Consider the following 27,026-nt stretch of genomic DNA (forward strand, 5'->3'; position numbering starts at 1 on the left):
TCATACTGGATTGCAAATTCTTATGTCATAAATTACTAATTTGTAGGCGTTGTGTATTTAAAGCTATGTCTGACGTCGGTTAACAAAAAATAAAACTCAAAGTAAATATGTAAGTGGAATATTTGTAGACATGCAGGAGCTGAGGTGCCCGACAGATGTGTGGTAAAACTACAATTAGAAGTGACACGGTTATAGGTCACGGTGATATAAGTATAGCAGCGAAATCATATAGACTGGCTCCGGGTAGGTTGTGTTTAGTTCGTGATAACAGTTCGCATATCGACTGTCACTATTATTATACATTTAAATGTAATAACTATAATGTCATCTAAACACAACCATGAAGTGACACGGTTTGATGAAAGTAAAACATCGACATCCATGCTTTTAGGTGCACATAGAATGAATAAGCATGCCATATAGACGGTAACTTACGCAATGCGGTTGATTGCGAGATTGATTGACGATACCGTCACCAGTTGGCTGAGCAACAAGACAATTCATTACGTCACATATAACTATAGTCGCAAAAGCTTCATTTGATACATCATTTGGGAATTGTCCCACACAAAGCTATAGAAATTCATAGAAATTATAATAATAAAAATGCCACAGTGCACGCTGACTGCATGCAAAGGGTTTCTAATTTATAGCGGCAATTTAATGTCATATAATTACATTATAATATAACATTTTATATAATTAACAATTCCTGATAAGTATGTTGTATAGTATAGAGTACTGCATGCCTTTGTATAGTTAATACAATGCAAGTACTTGCGGGAAGTTAGTTGTACATTTATAATTTTCTTTTAGTACATTTTTATCATGAAGCATTTAATTTTATGCATATTGGAGACAACAACTTTGCATCTAATGTATTATTGTAACAAACTGACCTGATGATGCTGTCGTTGGGGGCATGTATGGAAGCGCGCGGAAGTCTCGAAGCACCGTCTACTCTGTGCACTCGATGTTTTCTACCAGCTTCCAAAAACGCAAAGTAGCCCCTATGAAATAAAAAAAACATGTATACAGTGTGATTCTATATAGTCATCCTATTGTCTATCTCACTCGTATGCTAACACAGTTGTGGTTACATGATTTTTAATTGATAGATAGCGTGTGATAGTGAAATAAATAGTTATAGAGCAAAAATTGACTACAAAATTAAGTGACCTCAAAACTTGACACAAAAAATTTTATATACCAATTCTATTTTTGCATATCTGTGGTTTTGTGTCCTATGTTATTAAAAGAAGAATGACAACCACATAAGGCGTACATAAGTATATTGTTGATGTCGATCATTGAGATTCATAGTTATTTGTGAATCTCATCTTTATTTCTATATTCTATGACTTCAAAGATATATAAGGCCATTGCGTTACTAATATCTGTAAGAGACAATTATCTTGTTTCATATCCTTGGATAAGGATGTCTTATTATTAATAGTATACTGATTAATATTAAATTATTTTAGATATTTTTTTAATATATATTTTTATTATTACGAGCGCCTATGTTTAAAACAGACATATGTCTAGAGGTACAAGCGCAGTTGCTAATATAATTAGTATTAATTGTATTTAGATAAATCAAGTTTATACTTATAGTATTACCTAAAGAAGGCGCGTACGATGGCCCAGCGGAAAACTGCAACAGGATCCACTCCCACCAGCTCTCGCACGAACGCTAATGACGAGTTCTTGAGTACGCTCACTATGTCCTGCCGCATCAGGTCCAAGTTCTTTTCCCGCATCGCTGTTACCTGTATTAGTGTTTGCATTGTTTTATAATGATTTCCACACTTTGGTAAACTTCTGGATTAAGTATATACCAAAATACTCCAACATGGGGTTAATCTTTAACTGGACGGACGGACGAAACACACGAAATTTTTTATATTGTAAGCATCACGCGGAACCTTCGTCACCACCTATAGTATGTTAACTTTTTAATTTAATAATTAACAATGTAAAGTAATTAAAATTAAGTACTGTTAAATTTTAGTGTACTTTATAAGAAAATAATGGACCTGAATAATGATAGCATGTAAGAGGAAACTTTTAGAAGCCATCTTGGGGGAAAGCCATGTCATTATATTGTACTTGAAGGTACTTGGATAATACCCAGTCTGGTTTTCTGTCAGGTTAGTAAACACTAGTCTTCTCCCAAATTTAGTATCCCTAAATGTGTACACTATCCATAGCACACAATATTGTAATAATGAAAGTAAATGATAATGAATTTTTAAACAGATGAGAACAGTATGTTTTATATAGATCAGTCTACGAAGTATGACCATGTAATGTTACCTTATGTTCACAGATTAAGAACTATTCCATTAATTTGCCTCACAATAATTGCACATTACAGAAGTGCGTTAACTAATTTGTTCATGTACTATTATTTTGTAATATTTTGTGACTGTGGACAACCTTGTTCTTGTTACCTGATATTTAACTCTGCCCGCGTAGTGTTTGACTACAAAAGCTGGCTCTCGTCGCTGTGGCTTCTCGTAAAATGGATTATCTTCGTGTACTGAGTTGAATTTCTGCAGTAAAGTTTCATTTGTCGCCCATGGGAAACTATAAAAAAAAAGTATATTATATATATACATGGTATTATATATAGGTTAGACAATACTGAGATTGTAACTGAAGTACAATCAAGAACATTCAGATCAGAACCAAATTAGAAAATATTGTTTGCAATATACAGAAATGAATCAATGTAATCTAGTATGTGAATTGTTTCAATAATGCATATCAATACAGCAAATTTATAACACTGAATATATAGTAAAGTAATCACTCATTTTACTACCACTCCTGGACAGTTTTCAAACCATAACTTAAACTCATTTAAAAAAAAAATATATACTGTATAATTTGTTAACACTTTTATCATGTATCTGACATGATAAAAGTGTTAACAAAAATAATAAACACAAATAGTTTTTGTTTATTATTTTTGCAGAATCGTTAGGACACTATATCTGGTAATCACATAATCAAAGATAGATACATAACTATATCTGTTATCTAGATATATTACATTATGTATTGTTATAGACATTTTTTTGTTGTATTCATGTACTATCTAAACCTAATTACATTTATCAGTACAACAACAAATGTCATAATAATAGAGATATCACACAGTTCCTTAATTCAAGGTCCAGATATAGAATTGTATATAATCCCCTGTTGATAAATTCCACATACTTCAAACAAATAATAATTTTATATAAATATTTATTAAGTACTACTGTAATGTTCGCTGTTTAATTATAATCTGAATAGGTAATTTCTCCTAATGTTAGAATGATAAATGGAATAAGTACAACAGATCAAGATGGTGTAGGAATAGCAATTGATACATATCATTTAAAACTACAATTCACGAATTGATCATAAAGTTCAATGATCAATTCAGTTATGGGTAATAAAGAAAGTCCTAGCTGAGTGTAAGCCTGAGATTAATTTTGAATAATGAGAAGCAAATTGGTTCTTCTTGCCATTGTAGCAAGACATTTGACATAAAGAGAGATATCAAGAACACAGTTACTTCAATGTAATATATGCAATTAATTAAGGCTGGTAAGATAAAATAAATATTATTTACTGCACAAACCATCTTATCCATCCTTACATTTTACTATTGTTTTTTAATATATAACATCAATTTAATGTACCATTGTCACATGAATTTCATCAGTAACATACATTGTCTCAAACGACAATATTCTATTATAATCGCGCAATAGTTCTCCTTGCGTTTCTAGCAATACATCTATACTAATATTATAATGATGTAATGTTTGTATGTTTGCTTTTTCAGGGTAATCTCTGATTCTGCTGATCTGATTTTAACAATTCTTTCACTGTTAGAGAAGTACATCATACCCGAATGCTGTAGACTATATAACATCACACAAGAGACAACTTACTTGCACTGATCATCTAAAAGGCAGAGGAGCCCGCTAGGTTTGCCCTCGATGAGCTGTAAGCACTGTGTATTATCAGAGAAGCCTATATCCGTCCACCGGATTCCCTCTCGCCGATACTCCTCTTGTTCATATTTGAATACGTGCTGGTTAAAATAATACTGTAAATGTTCGTTCGCGTAGTTGATACACAATTGTTCGAAGCTGTTGTTAGGCCCAAAATCCTCGAAACCGAATATGTCGAGCACACCTGTAATTTAGGCAAAGATGGAGTTAAACTAAACACTAAAGAAATGTCTAGAGTGTGCAAATGCATAACACTAAGAACACGCAAACTGATTTTAAGAATCAATATGATTGATGGACATTTGTTGATCTTTTAGATTTTAATTTACATTAACTACACACTTTTGACATTAACAACATTATAGCTTATGTTTATTGAATCATGAAGAATCATTCAGTTGGTCTAATTTCACCTGAATATATTGATACTATATTATTTGATGGAAAATAGATAATGCCATTTGGTATTAAGTCCGGTATATTATTATGATGATAAAGTATAAACAACCTTTGTGTATTGTGCATTAAAGATAAATATTATTTGCATATGTAACACTAAATATGAATTATGTTTAAATAAATACTAATCAAATGGAAATATGGTCATATTTTGCCGTGGGGAGTTTAGATAAATATAATAATAATTAACACGATTGGAATACCTGATTGGTTAGTTAGAGGCATGTGCAAAACGCAATTATTAACGTGACCACATTTAGCTACGAATATTTGAATGTAAAACGTGCATGGTATTAAACAGTTACTCTTTCAGATTATTTGATTATGTGAATTTGCAAAACATTCATTTGCATGCAAATATATTTGTATCTCCGTTGATACACAAATAACAAACTAAATAAACCGAAAGTGGTACTCCTGTTACCTTAAATACACGATTGGGGACTGTAATGGATAGAAACGGAGTACCATAGCAAAATTTGTAATTTGACTAAAATCAACCGTTTATATAAAATGTGTTTTCGATTTATGTTTGATGTGTATATTTAAGTGTATGTTATACTAGCTATGTCTGAGGTTTCACTCGCTTGAAATTTATAGCCTCTGTGTTATTCTGATGTTTAAGTTTTATTATTGTAAAGTTTAATTAAAATCCAACCAGTAGTTTTTCCGTGAAAGAGTAACTGACATCCACACACACAAAATTCCGCGTTTATATTATCATTAAATCTTTGATAGACAAAAAGGTAGTCGAACGTTCCTTTGTCTTAGTAAGCGGTTACTCTGGTCATTTATTATAATAAGACTTCTTAAAAACAACATTCTTATCTTGTCAACTACTAGAGAATTGAGAGCTTTAGATTATGAATATCATTATCTTATAATGACGCTACCAGTTGCCAATTATATATTTTTTACTTCTTACTATCAGAGTCCTCGACTTGTACACACCCGTGGTTTTAGAACAATTTTTATGACTTTCTTGTTTGTAGTCTGGTTGGAATAAAACGAAACTTTAATTTTAATTATGGCTTCCAATAATAGATTCGTAAAACCGCACTCAAATGGTTGTTATTTCTGAGATTACTTCGCCCAAACGCACAGAACTAGCCCTAACAGATAAATATTCCAACAATCATCATTTTGAGTTCTATTACGTTGCTAGTCCTCTATTTACTGTTGTTTATCCCATATGTTCCATGTATAGACAGCGATTAATTACATTTTTATTACATGTATAAATTACCAGTACAAACTTACCTATACTGTGGCCCTGATGTTCTCTCAATGTGTCTTTCTTGGACAGCAATGCATGATTCACTTGCATCACAATCCAATCAAACAGAGCACCATAAAGACATTTGGCCATAGCGTCCCGAGTTGCTATCGCCTCCGGCATTCTAGAAATACGATGTAACAAACAATATATAAACGTACTAATTACTATAATCTCTTGAAGTTCTTTTGATAAGACATCTGATGCAAATATAAAACATTTAATACATTGTTGTACGTAAAATGTGGACGTGGTCGTGCTGAAGGGAGATGAAAGTTGTTTGGACGACATGTTGATGCGGAACGATAACCTTAAGATCTCCCTTTATTTATATTTTTTATTATTTTTATTCTTGTATTGTTTAATTAATAATTTACATACATTATATCTTCAATTATTATATTAATTAATAATATAAAACTAATATAATGACGCATGGTTCTATTTTTATATTTATAAAACAAAGTAACTGCAATACAACTGAAATTCCAATACAATTGTCATAAGGAAATCTAACATGTAACAAAACCACATATCATTATGGAAAATAAATGGATATTTACGCTCTTATTGGTCACTGGCTATGGTTGCTTCCCTATAAGAGAATATTAGCTTATATAGATGCTGATCAGATGCATTGTTATGTGCATTTACCTGTTTTGAATACACTTAAAACTTTTAAGTGAAATACAAAACTTTAAGTACTATGAATTAAAGTAGCTTCCGCTATCTGTTCGCTATCCTTATGCGTCTATGCAACGGATTTTAATGCAGTTTTTAGGAGTGGATTCAGTGATTCAAGGTTTATATGTATAATGTACACTCGTGCCGAAGCGGGTAGCTCGTATTAATATAAAACTTTGTCTTATACTGATTTTACCCAGGCAAAAAAAAAACATATTAACCTGTAATTGATGACGAGGGTTTCCCCCGAAGCCCTGGCGCGTTTGGATGTCAGAGCGGCCAGTAATGTCTCTTGTTTGACATGTAACAGCGATGATATCAGTGAGACCACCTCTGGATTTCTAACACCAACCGCCTCATCATGGTGATATGATTTTCTCTGTGGTTGGAACTCCACATTGCCTGTTGTTAAACAAGTTATGATTTAATTAATACATAGAATGGAAATAAGCTAATGGCTCTTTTACAATTGTGAACAGTTTGTTAATTTTATCAATTTCAGAATCAATTTGGAGGGGAAACTGACCAGTTTGAAATTCTGTAACCGTTTGAAATACACGTCGTTTGTAAATAGGTTAACGTCGTGTCGCCTATAAACAAACCACCAAAAATGTTATGTAAAGTAGAAAATACTGTTAAAGCAGTTATTCCTAAAGATTAAGTTTCACTTCAGTTTACATTCTGTAACATTTGTTTTCTACTGAAAGTAACAAGGAGAATATTTCTTTTCTAGCCATTGATTAAGTTTTTTATAAACCTGTGAGCAGTTCACGATAAAATTCATAATTTATTATTTATTTTATTAGCATGCAAACAGTCTATATGTATTTTTTATAATATGTAGAATAATTATCACTATTTGGTGCTGTTATCAGTTTGCTGACCTAAAATTAAAATGTTACCTACTCACTGCGATTTTATAGAACTTCATAAGTGACCTGGATTATTAGTAAAACCGCAATAGATCGTTACAATATTAAAAATTCACTTATACATAGTCCACTGCTTCAGGTCCTAATAATGTAATATATAGTAAATAGTAAAATTGAATGACAAAACTTACCTAACAGCAGGACCGCTGATAATACTGCAAACAATCGTCGCCGTTTGTCCATAGTGAAGCCCACCATATCCATAGATTGCTTTAACCTTGAAAACTCGTACTGTTCGTCAACACCGGGGACCAGACTACAGCCAGTCCTCGACAAGTAATTATATTTATCCACACTAAGTAAATGTAACTGCTCCTTTTCTTGTTCAGACGCACCCGCCAACAAATAGTAAAATACGTGATAATTCCTTTCATTGCGACCTTGACTACATATTCTGGATTTCTCCAGAAGATATTTCTGCACCACAGCACCATGGACCATGCCATTTTCTTTGTAATTCACTTGTATGAACTTACCAAACCTACTGGAATTGTTATTATGAGCAGTCTTTGCGTTACCAAATGCTTCTAGGACGGGTCCTGCACTTAATATAGTCTGTTCTACACCACTTCCATGTGATCCCTTCTGGCTGAGTGCCGTTAAATGATGCAGAAGGAAATTCGTGCTTTCTGTTTTACCTGAACCACTTTCTCCACTGATCACTATACATTGATTGGTTCGCTCTCGGAGCATGCAGTGGTACGCGGCGTCGGCCACAGCAAATATGTGAGGTGGAAGACTCGAGCCTATCCTTTTGTTCTGATATAACTTCACATACTTCGGATTGTAAATTGGGTAGAACTTGAATGGGTTTAGAGCTATGAGAATCGATCCAACATATGTATAGATATATCCGGCTGCGAATCTCGCCCTTAAATTGTCCAAAAGCGTCTGTTCGTTGAGCTCCGGCAGCTGACATAAGTCGGGATATTCTCGATCTTTGGGCTGGTACAGAAACCTCTGGAAGTAGTCCTTTATCAGCTGAGGGTCTACAGAGAAATTCTCCATCCATGGTTCGTCTGGTATTTTTTCTCGCAAGTAGAACCTAGTAACAAAATATTCACTTGATTATACGTTACTAAAGATAAACAAGGTAGAATCTAAAAATAAAATTACTTTTGAGTCATGTTTAGATATTTGAATCTAAATATTTGCATGAAGCTACAATTTTAGAGTCCATGTTTGATGCGAGTTGTAATGTTTTTAGTTTAATAGGCAGGATGGAGACGGCGTTATCAAGTGGTTACGCAGGAAGAGTGACTCACGAACAACATTGGAACATTATCCCCAATCACTATTCTAACCTTAATGAAGGAACTACAACAGTCATGTTAGTATTATAATGTCATTCAATGATGTTTGGTGTGGGCGCTAAATTAGTGTAGTTTTGACTACTGCATCAAAAATACGTTCGTGAGCAGTAGTTATATAATATCTATAAACTGGACTTTTGAAAAGACGAAATGAGCGTGCACTAAGAATAGATTCTGTTTTGGTTTGATGTGATTCATTCTTATGAGTTGAGAATGTAATAAGTTGCTATTGGCTGGTAGTCCAGGGTTAAGATAGTAAGAAATAATTTTACTGAACCAGTATATGTCACGTTGACCAAAACAAGTATCATAGTTTGGTTTACAAAAATCGCCATATCATTTAGGTGTGCCTCAATGTTTTCACGCTAATGTGTAACAATACCTTAATATAATTTAATTAATTACTAAGTAGGATGACCCTATAAGTGTTTATTTTTATGACGGTTGCATTATTCAATACCAGAATTTCTTACTAGTAGTGGACGCGATTTCGAATGCCTGGGACAGCTCACACAGTGCCATCTAGTCTCAAGTTAAGCAGAGCTTGTGTTATGGGTACTAAACAACTGGTATAAATGCATACGTTTTTTTTAAATATTTACATAATATCCATAGAAACACTTACACATACAAACAATCATACTGAAGAATACAATGTATAACAGTGACTCGATTATTTCTTTTAATGTATGATAATGGAATGGCGGATCCGCTAACAGTTTACACTGGCGGGCCTCCAGTGTAGATGATGAGATGAGCAGGAAGGTTTCGAGGCAGGATCGCATGGAGGTCGACCTGACATGGAATATTGTTAGCAGTGGGACCACCATTCCTCATTACTAACTATAGCTCTCCCCCAGACTGGATGTTAATTTGCACTTTTCAATGTTTTTAAATAGTCAAGATAAAAACGTAATAAAATATATTATAAGTAATACGAAATTCGTAGGGTCATCTAAATATTATAATATTTATTAATTACATTTACTCAGATGCCATACGAAGTAAACGGAGAACCGTTTGCCATTGACTTCTATTCTTACACACACCTCTTTCTTCAATGATACTTCTAGCTCGTCTCATACTTATACAAATATATTATTTTTATAAATTACAATTTATGAAGCGGCAATAAATTCAATTCCAGATGTTTCCCGGCACTTTACTAGAGGTGGCCCGATTTAGTTCCTGTTCGCGTGGGATTTGATGGAAAATTCTTTATTAATCTTCGCTTACGTTATATGCAAATACTGTACTTTTGTACAGTTCAAGTTTTTTGTCCTTAGGTGTGTGTTGATTTATCAGACTTTAAACATTCAATTAACACAGACTCAACTTAATCCTACGCAACTTAATAAAATGAAGGGGTCAATACGAGAATGTATAGCTTATCTGATTCATAATTTGAGAAAACAATAAAAAAAACTTTCATACTTTGCCTCCGTATAGCGACCCAACTAATCAGCGCTGGAAACCATGTTTCCAGCATTATGCTGAGTTGTGGTCCATATTGACTATCTTTTGTAATGTGTATAAATTATTGTTTATTTTTTTATAACATTATAATCGTAATAAAAGTATAAAAAATTAAAATTTCGTCGACTTCATAGCAATTTTCTAAGTTTATGATAGTACTAGCTGAGTCCGCGACTTTATACCCGTATAAAGTTTTTGTTTGTAAATTACTAGTGAAAAGCGGAGCGGCCTAAGTCAAAGTTAATAAGTTTCTGTAATTAGTCCGCACAAATGCATAGACAAAAATTCTAATAATTATTTTGGGCATCAGTGGGATAAAGTTATATAATGATAACTTTCTCAAATATATTTTTATACCTATAAAGTCAGCGATCAATTAAATTTATATTGTATGTAGGTATATAAGATAATTTACTAATGTAACGCACACTTTAACAAATAATTTTCAAACGGTCAGAGAAACGTTCTAACAATATTTGTTTTGAATTCTATGTAGTTGTCCCCCAAAGATATATTTTTCTCAAATATCTTTCATGTACAGTGAGCGATCAGTCATTACCGATAACGCACACTTTAATGAATAACTTAGTGTTTGTTGTATTTATATATATTTGTGTAAGTTATTTATATATAGGACTATGTGTTAATATTCGTTTGTAGACTACTGACAAACTAATATTTTCGACAAGTTAGTACACAAAATAACACGACGGATATCAGGTTTCAAGTGGTAAATTTAATTATACTGAATTATATTTTTTATTGCATAGTAAAAAGTCTAGTTCACAATAAGATTGAGTCATCACCATAAAACAAAAACTGATTCATTTCCTTACACAGGTTGTGGTTTAGTTAAACAGACAGATATCTGTTTATATGTCATATATTTTTAGAATCACAAATGAATATATAAAATACAATTTATCGAAAATATTACAGACCAATAGTAAATCGGAACGATACAACCTGATCTTGAATAATTATATATACGTGTTCGGGGTACGCACTCGTAAGATACTAGGGTCATACAAAGCAGTTATAACTTAGTTGTATAAGAATGTATAACCTGTAGAGGAATGTATATATTTTAGAACTTCTAGTAGATTCTCTCAATAGTTTGACCTTAAAATCTTCCCTACATACACAGTAATAACAAAATGACGTTGAAATACCATAATTAAATTAATTTTATATGGGAATTATCAAGGTATTACAAACTAGTGATTAGTCAACTTAACAATAGTATTACAGTGACAGGTCGGTTCGCGTCCGGCCGATTAATATGCAGGTGTTTATGCAAGGTTATACCTATCGCTACTTGTAATAATTGCTAGATAATTACAAACTGAGTGACCGTAACATGCATGTACAGTCAGCTCTATAAATATGATGTTTTGTAGTAGAGTGTCAATATTTTAAATTATATTATCAGGACAGGACAATTCACACAGCGCCATTGGGTTTAGCCCAAGTTAAGCTAGCTAAAGCTATAAAGCTATAAATATATAAGCTATAGCTTGTGTTATGGGTACTAGACAACTGATACAAATACATCGATATTTTTTTCGTAAATACATACATATTATACATAGAAAACACGCAGACCGATACAAAGAATCGTACTGATGAATAAAAATGCGAGGAATCGAACCCGCGACCATCGGAAGGCGGTGCGATAAAGCGCTAAACCACCGAGGCCGTCAAAATCTTAGACTGCCTATAAAAATTTTATAACTATAAGTGGTAAGATTTTAACCATTTATAGTTGTAAAATTATAGGCAACTAAGAACTCGTACACCACTTCTCCTCCAAGTTAGAAATTTTCTAATAATAATATAAATAAATTTGTAATTGTCAGAACAAGGTATGTATAAAAAATAAACGTTTGAAAGCTGAAACGGTATAGCAAAATAAAAATAGGTTAAAAAAATATCCATTTTAAAAAACATGGATCAACTTAATACTAACTGTTAATAGTTCGTATTGTTTAGTTTCTTAGTCTTATTTACTTGACTTACTATATCCGTGCGAAGCCGGGACGAGATGCTAGTATATATAAAAAAAAGTTATACATCTACTTCAATTTTATATAAGGCACTAGAAATAAATTATAATCTTAATTGATTCGGTAGATAACTAATTATTGACCACTTTAGATGCCAAAAATAAATATTATTATCGTTATTCCAGTAATAGTTTATAATATTGACTATTTTTGGAGTTATTGTTTATATGAAGCCGAGTGTACAGTACAGTAAAATGCTGTTACAGTAACATAAATAAGTCGATTGTAAACATTATATTTAAGAATGTACACATCCTACATTTATTATTTGTTTATTTTGTTATACAAATCAGTTTAAATAATGTAAGCCAATAAATATAATATTTATACTGTATTATAATAGTACCATTTCTTTCAGAATAAAATTTAAATACCATAATTATGAGAAACCATTATATATAAATATGAGACAGTATTAAAAATTTGGGTCCCACTTATTAATATATTTTATAATAAATTAAAAAGTGGGACCACCAAATAAAGTGAAAAAAAATATCCAAAAATTAACCAGCATATTTAATACCACATCAAGGAAGAAGAAACACTTTCTCAATAAAAATATTATCCTTTTTTAACATGATGTTACAATATTGATAGACTATAATTGTTCAATAATCTATAAATATAAACCTGTTAATACAATATAATAAATGAATACCTGTAATATTGTTCAGAGTTGTTGGGCCATAGCATCATGACAGCAACTGGAGACTCATTGGGGCCAAGTCGCCTCTCCTTGCACACCCCACCACTATTAACATCTTCCACAATCTGCATCAAATGAAAATTAAATTATAATTATGTTCAATAGTTGTCGTGAGGTGAAAGGTTGGTTAGAACTGTACATAACCTATTGCTAAAAATATACCATGTCAGATTGACCTCCACACAGTTCCCCTGGAAACACTCATGATAAAATCCTAGTGAATTTGTCATGATGAGCTATGATATAATAATGCTTTTGTTTCTTATCTATAAATCAAATTAGTTAACTCAAGTAATTAGTTAATATTTTAAACATTTTTTATTTACATAACATAACATTTATATATTTATATCACTCATTTTATATATTTTTTGTTTACATAAGAATACAATGAAACATTTGTAGATATGAACCTTAAACATTCAAATTCTACTGAATGCAACTTCAAGGAAAGGAAGTATGAGTAGCATCCAATTTATGCGAGTCATTTAAGAAATATAAGCAAAAAATATAATAGATGACAAACATAAATGACTAATATTCCAAGATATTATGATTACTGATATATTTAGCTATCTGTATATCATCACATTACCTCATTTAGGAGGTAGACAGAGTGAAATGGGTACTTTGGCTTTTATCCTTAAACACAGCCCCAATTTGTTTTATTAATTTAAGGCAAACATGTTAATTAACCTTCATAATGAGACAAATTAGGAAAGTGCTGTACAAAATAGACATGTACAACAAGATCAACTTATGAATAAAAGCAAATAATGTTGATGTGTCGGGTATGCATTGACAAGCATGATTTACAATATTTTGTACATATAAAGACTTATGTACCACATAGTAGTGAAGTGTCTACAGTCTGTCTATATGTATTGTTATATTAATTTATATTTTCTGTTATAGTAAATATTTAAAAAGTAAACATACATAAGGTATATGTGAATACTATCTTATCTTATCCAGTGAGAAACTATAAACTATTGAATGTCTTGATAAGTATAAGCACTATAATTGCCATTTTAAAACATTTATTGAGGATTTATGTGTAAAGTGCACATACTATTGATAACCTCTGAGTTCTAGCAGTTTAACACACCAACTTAGTTATGATGGTTGCGGGTTCAATTTCTCACATAAAAAATATCTATATATTATATCAATTGACTAGAACCGATGACACTTAGCTTGGGACTAGATGGCGTTAAGTTCATTGTCCTGAGATATTATTATTACTATATGGTGGTAGATGGCCATAATGTATGTACAAATATTGTAGTCTTATAATCATCAACCTATAGATTTTCTTATTGAATATTAGAAAGAGAGAAATATCAGACAAAAATAGCATAAAATAATTAATGACGTACCACAACATGTACATTTAACAAATAATGAAATATATATACCTCAGCCAATTCATATGGTCCTCCAGATCCATCGCTGAGATTTAATTTGTCAGCTATACATGACACTATTTCTTCTGAACTAGTTTGTTTGGAGGCTTCCACAGATAATGCCTCATAGTGAGCAGACAGTGCACCAACAAACACCTGTTATTGATAATAATATTTCACAAATAAATGTATAAGTTAATTTATAAAGGGACCACCAATAAGGACTTGACAACTTTTTTTTAAAATAAATTGAATACCATTTGAGATATTTCGAAACCTTTATTATCCGGTTGAAGCACATTCAAAGCATTTATGAATAGAGCTCGATTTCACTCATATGGCCACAAACTAAATTCAAAATTGTTAAGTTCCTATTGGAAAACCCTTTATAATATTTTTTTCATACTGAACTATATGGTAGGGAAAAAATTATAATATAAAAAAATTACTTTCATGAGCTAAAATGTCATACATGAATAAATTATTTGTGAGTTTTAATTATATATACTATAATGAAAATAAATAGCACTAGGGTACAAGCAGACATAAAATGATCTTATTGATGCCACATTGCTTTGCCTATTACCTTCAAATAATGGTATATTTATTCCATTCTGAATGTTTAAAGTCAAGTCAACATTTCACATTCAACTATAGTACCGCAATTAAAAACCAAATTAATGAGAAAAAGGTATTTCAGATTTATCATATTTTCATTTTACAGGCAACAAAGACTTCATTTAAATTAAAAGTTTGTTAAATTCTAAAACTACTGGTACCACAAAAAAATATTAATTATTAATGAAATATTACACTGCTTGAATGGTTGTGTGACATGTAGACATTGTTTTGTCATATTTAAAAAGAAATGAATAATAATTGTGTTACCTAGTGAATAATAACATTCTGTCATTAAGGATAACTTTAAATATTTTATAACTAAATAGGTCTAGTTATGTGACATAATAAATATATCAATTATAATAGCCTGTTATTATAATTATAATATCACATGAAATTATATTAGAAAATGTATAAAAATACCCAATAGCATACTTTAATTACTGCATAAGAAATTTGTAGGTGTACATATTATACCTACTTGTATAGATATCAACAACAAAACAGTTTCTGATAACAGCTGCTTATAAACTAGATACTGACCTGCACAATAAACCTATCAGTACTAGTCATCCTGTGTCATTGTTCTGCTCTTAATTGAAAATGCTCCAATCAGTCTCCAGATACCTTTACCACATCATATTCTTTGACCAATTTCCTCACATGTCTATGCCTCTTGAAATGCATATTAATTTTATTTATACAAAATAACTTGTTATCCTAAAACATTTTAAGTCATATCAACCACGAACTATTGTAATAATCAGTAATTATCGCTAATGGTCTTGGGAATAAGTAATTATTCTGTAATAGCACCAGACCCCCAGTACAGACAGGTTGAATTCAACCGTGACAATTTGTGACAAAATAATATGTTAAACATATAATGTTGCCTCAATTCATACATTGGGACATTGCTTATATGGTTATTATATTTCCAGGACTCTAGGAGTAACTTTTACCGTGTAACACAAAGAAGAGAAATCACAAATTTGGGTCACATGCTGATTGAATAAATTCACCGAACTTACTCCTAGATGCTCTAGTGAATTTCTGTTCTTTATTGCATTTTAAAACTCTAAATATATTCAACTAATAAGCACTGGGCAATTGGTACTTAATTTCTACTTGTTAAGAGTAAAAAAACAACACTTTAAACACAAAACTAAAGCGAAATCGGTATCTTCAACAACCTGTTATTTGTCAAAGTTATCTCTCTGCACCACACCATTTATTCACTATAAATAATTATTTACAATAGTAAAAATAATGATAACGTTTTTTACTGTGTAACGTATAGCAAAATAAGTGTGAAAATTATTTTAGTTAAACTTAATTCAGACAAATTTATTATAGTTATTGAACCACCATTTTTATTTGTGTAGAATTGAAATCGTGTATCTTGTAGATCGTGTATCTATTATAAACCCACTTCAAAGTACTTAAAATCACATAGAAACCTTTAACATTGTAGGACTTCTAAAATTACAGGCGTAGTATCATAGACAATAGAACGTTATTCGTAGAGAGTATAGATAATCTATAATATTTATGGTTTTGTGTTTAGAAATTAGTAAAATTCGTATGAATTTGAATGTCTATGCTCAGACAAAAGACAATTTATTTCATTAGGGGGCGCTATTGTACCATAATGTAATTTTACTTGATGGGTAGAATGTAAATTATTGTTGAGAATTGGTAAAATACAAATTGTTGAATAATATCATCTTCATAGAAGTTTATTATTTGACACAATTATTTCATTTACAGAGGTTTGTTTCTCAACAACCTGTGAGCAATAACCTATAAAAAATGCCATTCATAAAAAGGATAAGAAGAAAAAAGATAAGCTCTGTAGGTAGGTTAGTGTAGTTAGGTTTTGTTAGACTAGACCTACTAAATTCATGTAATACTATATTTATAATATTTAATGCTGTATTTACATATACATGTTTATATTATCCTTAGACTAGTAACTAAAATTCATTTGTTTTTTAGGAGTAATTAAATGTGATGAATTTAATTAATGTTTATAATTGTATTTATAGTTCGTTCGTATCAAGTTTTTTAAAGTCAATTTAGTCAATAGACTGCTAGGTCTCTGTGTATCAGATATTTTACGTTAAACATAGTGGCGCCACCTTTTGTGGACTTTCCGTAGAACTCCTTTAAATTGGATATTGGGCTAATCTCATACGTAAATTATTTATTAATTTTGCGAAAATACTTACAATTTACTATTGCGGTTTATGATCAACATAATAATAACTCCATTTGAGATACTTTAGCATCACTGTTTAGTTTATAATACGAAATCTGTAAAATATATTTTTAGTTAACTAGCGAATTCTCATAAGTAGGTTGGTATTACACAATTGTTTTATTATAGGTATATTTTTTATTGTTCTCTCCAAATAATTACATTATACAAATACAAACAGTGTTTAAGATACATCTGAAGAACATATTAATAATAGATTTGTTCAGTAAATGACGTCAAACTTGTTAGATCATTCTTGTGCTCTAGACATCTCAAATCAAGACCTTCAGGATGGCCTAGGGCCTAGGGTACCTAGTTTTTTGTAGATGATAATATTAGCAATCGTTTACAGTAATTACGGTAGGGTATGATGGCGTGGTACCAGTGTATGAGGGTGCGATGATGTGGTCAGGTCGGTTAACACGGCGCGGCGAACTCAATACATAGATGGTTTCTTGTGCTACTAGTTCTAGTTATTTTTAAACTTTCGTGTTTAATATAGCTAGCTCTAGTTTTCGATAATATGTTTCCCTCGCTTTGTGCGACCCTAGTGATGGGCCACTGGTGGAAGCGATTTCTTTTGGGCACCACAACATATACTTTATCTACAGAACAATTCCCGGCTAATGAAATTTGACAATTAGTTGAATTCAAATCTGGGAATATCTCCGGACTTCGAAACTACATGTATACTACTAGGTATATACTATAACTATATATTTATGTTCCTTGTGTAATCGCAATCAGTAAATATAATTGGATTGATTGGTAACGACGACTTTTTATTTAAATGCTGCTTCCGTCGTTATGTTAAGGTATCAAGAACTGGAGTACACTGGAGGACACACACTATAGTTTACTACTACATGTAGTATGTATGTAAGTAAATGTAAGTACCTATATAAAATTCCACCAAGCTTAAGTTAGGGAAATTACTCACGTATCAGTTTCAAAATATATTTCTCGTGGAGCCAAATCTTATATTCCGTATATTAAAATAGAAAGTAGGTAGACCATGGAAGGCCATGCTCCTTGTAAAGCCTGTTTATAAACAACTAGTTGACCTGTGCTTCACATTTTTACTTTTGCAGCATTTTTCAATGCAGCTTCGCTTCTATTGGTGGTGGCGTGATGTTATTGTATGTAACCTTCCTAGATAAAGGGGTTATACAAAACTAAAATAATATTCAAATCTGTTCAGTTGATCTAAAGATAACTCCCTATAACCTTCACAAACTTTACCTCTTCATAACATTAGTATAGATTAAGCTTTTACAATTATTAAATTAAGAACAACCTAAATGAAATATACAAACAACATATTCTAGTACTGACAGCCCGGAGATCAGGGTTTAATTTGTTCTTGGATTTGAATATTGCGAACTCAATATTTATTCCTTTTCTTACCATATCATCTTTTACACAGTCCATCCATTTCTTTTCAGCCTTCCTCTGCCCTTAAAACCATCCACATTCATATGTACATACACCTATGAGCCCTATGTTACTAATATGTATTCATAAGCATTTGACGCCCTCGGTGGTCTAGCAGTTTAGCACACCGCTTTATTTGGTGGTCGCAGGTTCGATTCCTAGCACGATGTAAACATTTATATTTATGAGTATATTGTTTGTATTCTGGGTGTTTTCTATGTAAGTACATTATGTATATATTTACAAAAATAAAAATATCTAAGTATTTTATATAAGTTGTCTAGATCATTAGACAAGTTCTGCTTACCATAGGAGGTTAATTGTCCAGGATATTTATTATTTAGGATATTTTAGTAGCGGTTAAAGGTTCACTGTCATCATCACGGAATCCTAAACACAGTGACACGATAAGTAGGTAGAGACGGTGACCCAAGCGATCGCCTTGAGGAATTATCCTATTAAATTGAGCCCATAGTTGACAGATGTGATTTCCGGTTTATGTTGTTTGGTTGATAATACAAAAATGGAAGATTTCAACTAGTGAGAATTATATAATATATTGAACAATGCACTTATTTTATTGTATGAGAGATATTTTAAACTTTTATTAATTCTATTTAAGTAGTTATTGATAAGGGTCTGTACGTCCCAATAAATGTTTTTTGTTTTCTAATATAAGCAGACGTTGAGACTAGTGGAGATGATATCTATTTTTAATTATACATGAATTCTTTTTGCAATGTTATGCCTTGTATGTATTAGGTACGCCTCTTAAGTAGAGTAAATTAAACCCTGTTTCTATTCTCAGTTGCGTTAATATTATAGAGAACTATTTATTAAAAGACTATATTACAATTAATATAAAAACTAATACAAAACGTAAGAATAAAAAGCAAAGCAAAACACAAGGTGCGTTTGTATGAGTATAACGTTTACAAGTGATTAATCATTATGTTTTTACATTACTTTTCTCCTCTATTTTATTGAACGTTCTTAATAAATGTTCTATGACTGATTTATTATCTAATTTTATTTCATATTGTTAAGTTTGTATTATTCATAATTGTTGAAAAATAATTCATCTAACATTACCTGTATTACGAAGTAGCTGTAGAATCGTCAAAAATATTATAGGTAAAAGTGCTTAGAATTAAAATTATTTTCTATTCAAATCTTATTTAAACATCACATTTTAGCTGTATTCACATGTATTAGATGGCGTGGAGATATAGATATAGATAGATAGTTTAATATTGTATAATTTATTTCTTAAACTGTATTATTTCACAAATTAGTAATTTTGGGTGAGTAATAAAAAAAAACGCTGGTCTGTTCTGTACATACACATAATGCATCACGTCCAATAAAATTCAAAATTTATTCCTTACACGTACCTAATATTTAAATTCATCTGAATATTAGAGTCACTTTACTCAAAAGTCTTAATTATATATACTATAATTATGTATGTAACATTAATTATTTTCTCAATAAATATACATAATATCCCACCATTTATACACCGTTAAAATTAAATCCATTAGCCTCAACTGTGCACTAATAAAATCACAAGAGTCGTCTAGTCCGTTGCACGTTGACTCGGCGGCCAGCAGCGGCCGAGGCTGCAGCGGCAGCGGCTCGGCGAGCGTGCACTCGGCCGTGCTTGGCGAGGTGGTCCGATCGGGCGAAACGCTTGCCACACTCCGCGCACCTGTAAGGCTTATCCCCAGAATGGCTGCGGCGATGGCGCGCCAATTCGTCGGACCTCGCGAACCGCCACACGCATCCTCCCCACGTGCACTGGTATGGCTTCTCGCCGCTGTGCCGCCGCAAATGCGCCCTCACGTGCGACGCCTTAGCGTACAATTTTCCACAATCTTCCACTGGGCAACGGAACGCTCCGAGCTCTGAACAAAACTTTGGCTCACCCCATGACTGCACTTTTATGTTTAGACCTTCGTCCACAGTACTTTCCTTCTTCTCCCAATCTGAATGCACCGCGACGTAGTCATGGGTAGCTAATACGCATAATGATTCGCTACTACCCGACCCTGTTATAGATTGAGATGTGTCATTTGAAAGGTCACTGCTCAGAGCCTCCAGTAGATATTCATCCAGTAAACTCTTATCCAAATCTTCGAAATCGAAAACAGGTGATGAGCTGTCAAAAAAATTGAAATCATCCTTGCTCACATCACTAGCACAGTTTACGAAAGTATCACAACGAAAATCCAAGTTATTGATTTGCCAGTCGTTAACGTCCGAATCAACTGACGGTAGTTCAAAATTGATGAGACTCTCCACCGGAGAGTACTCGAACAGAAGTTGATCGTTCACGAGTGCATCTTGAAAGATGCCGGTGCTGCTATCACAATACATACTGGATCTGGAAACAATAAAACGGCAAATGTAAAAGAAATTTTGAAATTGATTGGAGCATAAAAAAGAGCGTAATGGTTAAGTTAGGAAATACGCACCAGTATCTGCAGCGTAATCGTATAAAGCCAGTTTACTGGTTGTTGTTGAATGGCAGTCGGAACTGCGATAAACAGTGAGGATGTTATTGTGATCGGGATGAGTAAGCAGCCGGCTGCGGCGCGTCCCGGGGTTGGAGTGAGTCTGGCGTGGCCGCCGCTACCGCCGCTCAAGCGCTCCGGACACCACGGCGGACGCGATAACGACGATCGACGATTATCGACGGATCCACGCACGCACATGTGTGATGTGTGCACTCACAGACTCCATCGATCCCTGTAAAATATTAAACTGACCAACCAAATTAAACTCATTTGGAAATTAATATATATTGCCCACGTATGTGATTATACTGAACTTAACATCAGTTTATCGGGTGTTCTATTTTTATTTAGTATATATTTTAAACAATAACGCAGCTATATATATAAACAGTAGAAATGTCAATTAACAAAGCTGTTTATTGAATATGATTATGGTAATATGGATCGTTCACTTTCTCTACTCTTATCGCACTTGTTTTCTTGACTTATCCGACAGTTCTTTTACCTAAGCAAACAATTTATAATCAACTTATAATTATAAATAAGTAGCTATTTGTTTACATTCTATTTGTTTTTTTACTCATGATAAATTGTTTTTTTTATTATTGTGTACTACAGTCATATGCTAAATGAATAATGTAAAATGCAGTATATAAAAATATATAGAAAGTACATTACCCTACATATCCTTCAATTAAGTTATCACGGTTAGGAGAATGTTCTCCAAAAAAATAACAATGTGAATGTAACTTAATATTCCGAATTCTCGGGATTACAATTAGTTTAGTCATCTTCGTGAATCGTTCTAATCGGAAATTCTACAATAACAAAGTACTGTCCGGAACTACGTTTGTAGATAAGTAAAATATTTGCCAGGCTGACAATCACTTGATAAACAATGAATAGGCCCCACATTGGCGATAGTTATGCTTTCAATTTTTCCAGTCAAGTTAAATTTAACGTAAAAACGCCACTTGTGTTGCACAATTAATTACATTTGCAATAAAATTGATTTGTCAGATTTCTTATTGTTTATAAAAAGTACCTATAGATCTATTTAATGAGAAAAAACAGTTCCTATTTATATACATAACAATAAATGATCTTGGTCAACCAAGGCGTAATAATGGTCTTAAAACCTATTTTAATATTTTATTATCATTTTATATATATGTTAGTGTATAAGGTATTTGTAATATGGGCCTTGCAACCTGAATGAAATAAATAAATCATTAGGTACATAGTATAAAACAAAGTCGATGGGGCTGTCTGTCCGTCCCTATGTATGCTTAAATCTTTAAAACTACGCAACGTATTTTGAAGCGGGATTTTTAATATATAGAGTGATTCAAAAGGAAGGTTTATATAAAGGTATAATACATGTACACCCGTGTGAAACCGGGGCGAGTAGTAGTAAAAAATATATGTTATAAGAATACAAATAACAAAATACCTATATAGCTCAGCACTAATATATTATGTATAATAACTATGGTATACAGATTCAATTTAGAAGAACTGGCAAGAAACTCAACTGAATTTCTTTTTTTTGAAGCCATTAAATTTACATTGTGTACTTATGTAGTCTAACATTAAGTGAAAATCCCGTGCATGAACTGCTATTGCCATGGTCGTTTGTCCTTCCAGTCATCGTTTAGTGTGTTGGTTTTGCTGAATAAATATAATTTAACAGATGTTTTGAATTTGTTTATTTTATTAAACAACAAAGAGGATTATTATAAAATTTGGACTAATTTTACACATTGTATTGTATTTACCTATCATAAAAAACTACTGTTCTAATGTAAGTTTTGCAACTATTCCGCATAGTTATTATCTAAATACATTGTAATACAATTAATGCAATTGCTAAAAATAGGTCGTGAGTACAAATCTAGTCGACGCCAAAAACTCTCAATTGAATTTTCTGACTGACTGGTAACGAAGCAAACACCGATAATAAAACCAAAAAAATGTTCCGAGCGAGAGCTGTAGGCTTGCTACGTTGCAATCAAAAATATTGGTCTTCTCAGCTAAATGTCAAGTGTTGCATTCACAATGATGTAGATAAATAATTCTACTAATGTTATAAACATGAAAGTTTGTGAGTATGGATGGACAGATGGCTACGGAACGGATTTTGATGAAACTTTGAACTTATATATCAGAATAACAAATAGGCTATAAATTATAGGCAGGTGCCTACTGCGGGCACAACTAGTTAACAATACTGCTGACTACACTTCCCGAAATTACAGTCGTAATGGTATATTATTGTTTTCTTAAAACAATAAAATGATACAGATAAAATATTTTAATGAAAAAAATAACATAATTTAGTTTTGATATTCGACATTTTAGTGTAAACGTCATTTACATAATTTTAACGCACACAATACAAAAGTATTGGTATTATTACCATGTAACATTTTCTAACAGTCAACCACAGGTGTTTCAGGCGTCCATAGGCAGTAACCATTTACCATCAGATGGCCTGTTTGCTTGTTTATCACCATTGTAGTATAAAAAAAAAAACCATAGCTAGTGTAGATCATTATTATAATAATATTGATTGACATGGATAAAAAATAGTATACACGTTCTTCTTACGATTACTTACTACTTACGTTTCTATAAGTACCGATGTAACTACAGAAGTGTTTCCCAGCCTTTAGACCTCTGCCCCATCTTAGCCTTTCTCAAATTCTTATGCACCCCTAGGAAATTTACTTACTGTAAAAAAAGTAAATTTTCAAAACTTGTAATAAAAAATTGAACAAACATTCCATATAATCCTACTAAAGATTCATTTTCTGGTTGCGTCACATTACGAATCACGCGTGCGGAGTGCGTTTGCCGGCGACAACGGAGTACGTCGCCAGCGGCGGCGGCGCGTCGCGCGCTCTCGGTGGCTGGCGGTGCCAACATCTGGTGCTGCGTACTATCTGATCATGTTTCAGGCCTCCTTGTATTTCCAATACAACCTACATACATTATAGGTCTTAACACCCATTTAGAGTAGAGTTCCCAACCGTCCTGTTTTCCCAGAATATATACCATACAGGTACAGTTTTTGTAGTGTTCTGAGACGTCCTGAATAGTTTTTAAGAATTTCAATATCAAAAATAAATAACATTTTATTCAAATACTTTTTGAATACACATTTTTATATAATATTTGGTGTAACTTGATTTTGTTATACTATACATATCTATAAATGCTGAGTGGGAGTCACTTTTAGTACACGTAGGTTTTAAATTTGAAGCTAAATATATAATAGTACAAACATTTACTGTAAACCCTAATCTAATGACGTGATTATTACTATAGCGACTGCATACACCTTCGTGTGTTCTTTTATATTAAACAGTTTTTTTAATTATACATTGCAGTTACTGTATGTTTGAAAGCGTCGTCACCTATTGGTTTGGCCTGCTTCACCTTTTGGTCTACTACCACGAATTTAAACGGTCGTGAGTTTAACAGACTTCCTGACTAACTCTCCGGTGAGGAGAGAAGGGATTGTTAGTAAGTGGCTGAAACACTGATAACAAACCTAATATCAATCGGACAGACCGCCGCTCGTCCTGCCATGTTAGATGTGTCAAGCCAAATGTGGGCATGTCAACTTTTGTGTTCTTCACAATGACAATTCGTCTGACTATGTAATATTATCTTATCTGTGCTCTGACTATCTCATCTGTTGTGTTATTATAGTATTGTTATATATTGTGTTATTATTTATAAATTCAAGTTTTTTATTACATTCTTTATATAAGCGACAGTTTTTCAACGAGAGCATTTATTGTAGAGCTCTCTATTTCTTTTTACAATTTTTATTAAAAATGCAGCACATGTTGTTTTATTAAAAATTTGATACTGTTTTTTAAAGGCTATTCTTTTAATATCGATTTTTATATAATAAGATTATAACGAGTTTATACATTAGATACAAAGTAAAAATCAAAATATGTTGTTAGTGGTGTCTAAGAATTCCAGAGATTTCGATTCAGTAATAAATTACTGTTTACAAAAGTACGTTACTCGTGTACTTTTCTCTGTATGGATTACGCTTTTGTTAACAATTTGCTGGAGTTATGTGTTATTCGTACAATAAGCATGGGTGATAAGTGATAACGGATGGAGACTGGTACGGCCAGCGTCTGCGCTGCCATCGCGATCCGGTTACAACGTTACCAGTGCCAGTATACTGGTATTTTATACTAGCTGACCCACGCAACTTCGTCTGCATCTCACTTACTTGACATTTATCATTATATTTAGCCCAATTTACGTAATATCTTTTTAAATTATAAATATGTATATATATTTGACGGCCTCGGTGGCCTAGCAGTTTAGCACACCGCTTTATTTCCGATGGTCGCGGGTTCGATTCCTCGCGCGGTGCAAACATTTGTATTCATAAGAATGATTGTTTGTATCGGTTTGGGTATTTTCTATGTAGGTATGTTATCTAAGTATTTATTTCAGTTATCTAGTACATCTAGCACATATAACACAAACTCTGCTTATCGTGGGACTAGATGGCGCTGTTAATTGTCCTAGGTTATTAATTATTTATTTTTTATATATATATACATATATATCCTATGTGTATGTTATTCTGATAAATATAAGCTATATTACTGTAAAATTTCATAAACATCCGTTCAGTAGTTTTTGCGTGACAGAGTAACAAACATCCATAACACAAACTTTCGCGTTTATAATATTAGCACGTATTAGTAAGATTTGTGTATGTTCGGACAGTTCGGATTAGTTATTTATAATAGGGATTTGATGGCTGATTGCATATGGAACCGATGCATTTGTTTTATTATTTATATAAGTATATATATAAAGGTCATAAGATGAAAATAACAAGTAATGACACGATACACATTGTAATACCTATAATCTAATATAACGGACATTATTATGTAAATAAGTAAATACATATTATCAATAAATTGTTCTACAGTAAATACTTATTACTAGCTATGCCCATGGTTTCAACCGCATGAAATTAATAGCCTATTTTATTCTATTATTATACAGTGTTATATTAGTGTTATTATTATGTACATATAAGCTACATTTAGGTAAAGTTTCATCTAAATCCGTTCAGTAGTTTTTGCGTAAAAGATTAACGATATGGATGGATATCCAACCAATCCAACTCGCAAACTTTCGCGTTTACAATGTTACTAACATATCTGAAATTATTATTATGTTATATTGTATTTTGTTTATATATATATAAAAACATTTTTTTAATAAGTCCAAAACAAAAACATACCACCACGACTGCAATGCCGGATGGGGTGTTCAGAGGGTATATTTGAACACAACATTCGTTTTTACTTTTGTTATCTGGTGTTTCTTTTATCGCAGAGTTAGTCAAAAATGTAAATTGCCACATAGTGTTTTTTTTTGTTACGTATATTTGATCTCATGACCTTTTAAGTGTACGAGTAAGTCAGTGTATTGGCAGGCCACAACACTCTATAATATAGTAATATCCATATTGGTAGGTAAACAGGTCGCTTGGAATAAAAAGTTTTTAAATATTATTTTATTTTAGTATTATGACGAATTTTTTTAATTACTTGTCCAGTTTTACCCTAATAAAAATTCTAGAGACATATGTCTTTACATATTAGTCATATTTAATGACTGCATTTATCATATTAAATTGTTACCATCTATTTAATTAAATATACATGGATTGTTAAAATCATATATATTTCTATATATTCGAAAAGCAATCACATTCATTTATCTCAATAACCGTAGCGAAATAGAAATATTCGTTTTGCAAAGTTATTTAATTAGAACTAATATGTAATATTATG

The 27,026-nt window shown here is 32.1% G+C and overlaps 2 protein-coding genes across 2 annotated transcripts in view; both read right to left on the reverse strand.

Annotated features, from left to right (window-relative positions):
- The window catches only part of LOC131849984 (unconventional myosin-IXa-like), a 35,838-nt gene extending 19,598 nt beyond the window's left edge, over positions 1-16,240 (reverse strand). Inside the window, exons 1-11 of the mRNA XM_059200121.1 lie at positions 16,152-16,240; positions 15,502-15,678; positions 14,350-14,493; positions 12,884-12,996; positions 7,502-8,415; positions 6,660-6,840; positions 5,739-5,878; positions 3,957-4,203; positions 2,457-2,592; positions 1,624-1,772; positions 900-1,010 (exon numbers count right to left, since the gene is read on the reverse strand). Coding sequence (XP_059056104.1) covers positions 900-1,010; positions 1,624-1,772; positions 2,457-2,592; positions 3,957-4,203; positions 5,739-5,878; positions 6,660-6,840; positions 7,502-8,415; positions 12,884-12,996; positions 14,350-14,493; positions 15,502-15,531 — 2,165 coding nt within the window. The 5' untranslated portion in view covers positions 15,532-15,678; positions 16,152-16,240. The remainder of the gene's footprint in view (positions 1-899; positions 1,011-1,623; positions 1,773-2,456; positions 2,593-3,956; positions 4,204-5,738; positions 5,879-6,659; positions 6,841-7,501; positions 8,416-12,883; positions 12,997-14,349; positions 14,494-15,501; positions 15,679-16,151) is intronic.
- Positions 16,241-19,850: 3,610 nt separating this feature from the next.
- Positions 19,851-21,880, reverse strand: LOC131850030 (Krueppel-like factor 9). The gene is made up of 3 exons (XM_059200180.1): positions 21,850-21,880; positions 21,130-21,403; positions 19,851-21,038 (listed from the first exon to the last, which is right to left on the reverse strand). Exon 3 carries the CDS (start codon positions 21,029-21,031, stop codon positions 20,219-20,221), a length of 813 nt encoding a protein of 270 aa, XP_059056163.1. The 5' UTR covers positions 21,032-21,038; positions 21,130-21,403; positions 21,850-21,880; the 3' UTR covers positions 19,851-20,218.
- Between the last annotated feature and the right edge of the window lie 5,146 nt (positions 21,881-27,026).

This window comes from Achroia grisella, unplaced genomic scaffold (assembly GCF_030625045.1).
Source record: "Achroia grisella isolate CSIRO2021 unplaced genomic scaffold, CSIRO_AGI_Agris_v1 utg676, whole genome shotgun sequence".
NCBI classification, from domain to species: Eukaryota; Metazoa; Arthropoda; class Insecta; order Lepidoptera; family Pyralidae; genus Achroia; species Achroia grisella.